This window comes from Leptidea sinapis, chromosome 9 (assembly GCF_905404315.1).
Source record: "Leptidea sinapis chromosome 9, ilLepSina1.1, whole genome shotgun sequence".
NCBI lineage: Eukaryota > Metazoa > Arthropoda > Insecta > Lepidoptera > Pieridae > Leptidea > Leptidea sinapis.
The window spans coordinates 11,747,654-11,752,313 of record NC_066273.1 but is presented as its reverse complement, the minus strand read 5'-3'; the positions used below and the strand labels follow the sequence as shown (position 1 = coordinate 11,752,313).

The window sequence follows — 4,660 nt, the reverse complement described above, 5'->3', positions numbered from 1 at the left end:
AAATTATCGTATATTGGATGCATCAACCTTTAGAGCTTGAAATCAAAGATTGTGTAAGGATGCTTCGTGAACATGATGGTCGTGATTACTGTCATAATTAGTATTCTCATCAAACAAATACAATGATTTATTAACAGGTCGACCTGGCACCAAGAGCAGCACCCGTTCTCGAATTGACACATGCCATCATTCCCTTCGCACATATTTCGACCCGTCACACGACGCTTCCGCAAATAAATTAAATTTTTAATACAGGTGGCCAATAAAATGACAATAAACAATTGGACATATCATTTAATATTTATATTTTTTACAGCATTTGTAACCATAGAAGTTAACTCATTAATATTGTGCACACTTTTCATATTTACACTTAGAAATTGCACCAAATTAGTATAATTTACAACATCTACATTTAATTGGAGCCGGATCTTGTCTCCGTCTGTAACTCCGATCATATCATTATTTTGTTGTGATGATTTTTCACGAATTTGTTTCAGTCTTCTCAAGGATTCTTCTGTTCTCTGAACTGAAGTTAAGACATCCTCTACATATTTACAATAACTGAAAGAGAAAATATAATATATATATACATTTATAAAGTACTTTTTTTTATAACAATAAGGCACAAGACCAGCAGGATTTTCAGCTGATGGTAATTGATACACCCTGCCCATTACAATATAGTGCCGAACAGGATTCTGAAGAAACCCAAAAATTTTGAGTGGCACTACAATTGCACTCGTCACTTTGAGGTATAAGATGGTTCGTCTCATTTGCCCAGTAATTTCATTAGCTGTGCCATCCTTCAGACCGAAATACAATAATGCGTACACATTACTGCTTCACTTCGTTTGTAATTTTTTCGTCTTAATAAGGGACACATTTATTCCAATAATCTAACTGGATTTTCAGCAGCATAAAACCTCATTTTTGTTGCAAAAAAACTATATTACCCGGTTAAGTTGAAAATGCTATGGTTACTCTCATAGGCATTTACTAACTTAACTATGTTGGAATAATTCTTCATTACATATTATGCATTTATGAGTTATAGTTTGGTTTATGCTCCTAACAATAATGTTATATGGTTCACTTTACGAGCAAGTGTGTCAAAAATAATATTATGTCTCAATAAAGTATCTCTCACATATTATTAATACTTACGATTTTGTCATAATATTAAATAATGACTCATATAGCTGTACTAAGAATGCATTATCCAATTTTTTTTCAGCCTCACTTTGAAATTCTTTCAATGACTTACTAATTGTTTCTATATAATTGCATGGTTTCGTCGGAACACTTCTATTTGTTTTCCTATACAGTCTTGGTATATCACTAACTTGCTTAAGCTGTATATTATAAAAATTGAACAGTTCAGTGACAATACAATCTTTTATTTTCACTTTGTTACTATTCAGCAGTTCTTGTGAATATGTCAAACTCTGTTTTAACAAGTCTTTGCTCTTCTGTTTGGGCACATTCTCTTCGACAAGTTTTAAGAAACTTGGTAATCTTTCCAGAATCGTAACTGTATCTAGATACAAATTAAAGCTGTTTGTAATAATTTCTTTATTAATGCTTGTTGCTTCGGTCTTTGACAATATTGTTCGCTGAAACAAAATACTCAAGGGTAATATAAATTATTTACATAAGTACATACATAGTGTATCCTAGTTGCTAAATAGTTTATATACCTGAGAGCAATAACTTTGTGACCATGTTGCATATCTTGAAAGCAATTGCAATGACAGTTTCCAAAACTTGTGTGAAAGTGCTTTGATGTAAATTCCACTAGACCAACATTCATGTAAAGCCTTCCAAAGCCTCTCTGTCTCAGCCAAAATAAAGCCATCGTTACTCTGCGATGTTGGCTCATTCTTTAATGATTGCTCAAATGCACCTAAATAAACAATAAATAAATAATAGTTATGCAGACTTATTTCTATTTAAAAAAAATAAGTAATTTTAGTTATCTTTTAGTTTTATATCTATGAATAGGAATCAATTTTATATCTTATTATTATGCTTTCAGTATTATGTTAATATAATTTTCAAGGTTACAAGAACTATCAATAACTGTGTACTTATATAATATACAGAAATGTAGTTTAACAATCTTTGCTCTTCCGTACAGTAATTTTCTGGTTCTTATCTGATTTACATTTCCTTTGTAGATAATCGGTCGATTAGAATTCGAATTAGATTATACTGTTTATATCAGGCATTGATGACAAGCATAGAGTTCACTTAATGGGAGGTGATCACAACAATTGAATACATATTAAGTCACTCATCAGTTTTATATTAACTTTGAACACAGGAACTTTGGAACTAAAGCTCAAATCACCTTCTATAATAATAATATTATAAGTCTTATTCTAAATATACTCAATATATTGGCTTATACTATATCCATAAATGATTTGATACTTTTCTTTTTTATGGAATAGGAGGACAAACGGGCGTACGGGTCACCTGGTGTTAAGTGATCACCGCCGCCTACATTCTCTTGCAACACCAGAGGAATCACAAGAGAGTTGCTGGCCTTTAAGGAAGGTGTACGCGCTTTTTTGAAGGTACCCATGTCATATTGTCCCGGAAACACCGCACAAGGAAGCTCATTCCACTTCTTGTGTTATTTGTCCTAATTTCCCTAAGGCCTCCTCAAACTTCTTACATTTAATTCCCTGTAATACCACTTTTCTCAGAAATAACCCACAAATTTGAAATCAACTACTACAATATGGCAACAAGGCTGTATTCAAATGAATAATTAGATTTGCAATTCCTTAGCATTTATTTATTGAACAATCATTTAATGAACATATTAAAAAAATATGCATTTGGTGAGGATCTAACAAACATCTGATATCATGAAGCAATGTTTGAGGTAGCTTTCATATCACTTCTAGCAGCATGAGTAAACTATAAATGAAAATTCATTTAATTTACCTGCAATTTCCTGAAACCTTATCTGGAAGTAGACAGGAAGATTCCACCGTTTTTGAAAGCTTTTATATTCTTGTGTTTTATGTAATAACTTTACTTCATCGGGGGACTCACAGAACTGCTCCAATTGTTTTATAAAATGCATACTCTCATTATACCTTCTGTAGAATAGTTGAGGATTGCCCGGTGCAAAAATTGATGATAAATTTACCTCTATTCTATGCTCAACCTCACACCAAAAACAATTTACTAAGAACCTATACTTCTGGTCTTGAAATGTTAATTTGGAATGTTTAGTCACATGAAAAAACAACTTAAGTTTTGTATTTAGTAGTGATAAAATACTGTCATATATTCTTTGGAGATCCCCCTTACTCCTCTGTAATGCTGATTCATTAACAATGTCTTGGAGTAAAGGTGCAACAGCTTGTTTTCGCAAAAGCATCTCGGTCTCTGTTATACGACCTAAAGATGTCAATGTTATTAAAGATTTAAGTAGATTTTCTTCATTGTTATCATTCCAAAACTGAAACACAAGATCATTTAGGATGTGGATAAGTTTTCCACTAACTTCATTATATTTTCTTTTATGTTCCAGTTTGATAACATCATCACATTTAACTATAGAAAATTTAAGTTGGTTGTATTGTAGTGCTGCCCTGTCTGATAGTATTAACTGTTCCTTTCTTTGTTTTTCACATATATTATTCAAAATACATTCTAAAGATTCTAAGCAATTAATAGTTTGGCTGTAATATTGAAGTTGTTGCCTTTTTTTTAATAATGTGTGCCTTTGTTTAAGCCAATGAGACAATTCCTCCATAGCATCTTCTAAACATTTTTTTACTTCCTGAAAAAGTAAAAAATATTATAATCATTCAAAATTAGTCCTTAGCTATATAATCTTCTTGTTAGTTCTCATGTTTACCTTAACTTCACCATTTAATTGCTCTAAAGGCACTTGTATTTTAATTACTGCCTTATCAAACCCAATAAGAGTAGCACAAAGGTTCACAAAATTGGCATAATCCTTGTTTATGAGTTCTATCATAGCTAGTCGGAGAACTTTGAGATAAACACCCAGGTCATCACGCATAGTTTCCAGTGATGCCACATTCTGGTGCTCTTGTAAAAAATTGTCCACAGAAAAGTTTGTCTGTAAAATAAATATTGAATTTTATTTCAATGTACCAATATATTACTTTATTAATCGCTATTTATACGAATTCATTGCACAAATACCTTAACGAAATCATTCCGATCGAAACATAGGCCTCGGGGGGCTGGTGGCAGAGTGAACTCTTTTGTATCACCCTCCATACTTTAAGAATTTATTTATACATTTATGGCATTATTATTAATCTTTTACAACAAAATCCCTGCTTTGTAATTGTAACCATTTTATTTTGACAGATGAAAGCCAGCTCAATGACGTAAGCTTATCGTTTGACACATCACCCATCATGAATCATATATTCGTTCAGAAATCTGATTTATTAAATAAATTTACCCTTGCTCTTGTCTTTGTCTACAGTCTGCACTGCTAGGAAAGTTGAGAAAGTTATTTATTCACGTACTATAGCAATTTTGGTAACCTTGGGCAACATATATATAATTGTGGGCTATTTCATATCCTGAGTCTAAGGACCGAAGAAAGAACGATAACTAAACTACCTAAGTAAGTACCTAATGTTTTTTAAGCTTG

General features: G+C 32.0%; 1 protein-coding gene across 1 annotated transcript; it reads right to left on the bottom strand.

Annotated features, from left to right (window-relative positions):
- Positions 1-276: 276 nt before the first annotated feature.
- LOC126966133 (conserved oligomeric Golgi complex subunit 2) lies at positions 277-4,385 on the bottom strand. The gene is made up of 6 exons (XM_050810064.1): positions 4,198-4,385; positions 3,884-4,111; positions 2,959-3,805; positions 1,701-1,906; positions 1,168-1,616; positions 277-564 (listed from the first exon to the last, which is right to left on the bottom strand). Exons 1-6 carry the CDS (start codon positions 4,273-4,275, stop codon positions 291-293), a joined length of 2,082 nt encoding a protein of 693 aa, XP_050666021.1. The 5' UTR covers positions 4,276-4,385; the 3' UTR covers positions 277-290.
- Positions 4,386-4,660: the final 275 nt, after the last annotated feature.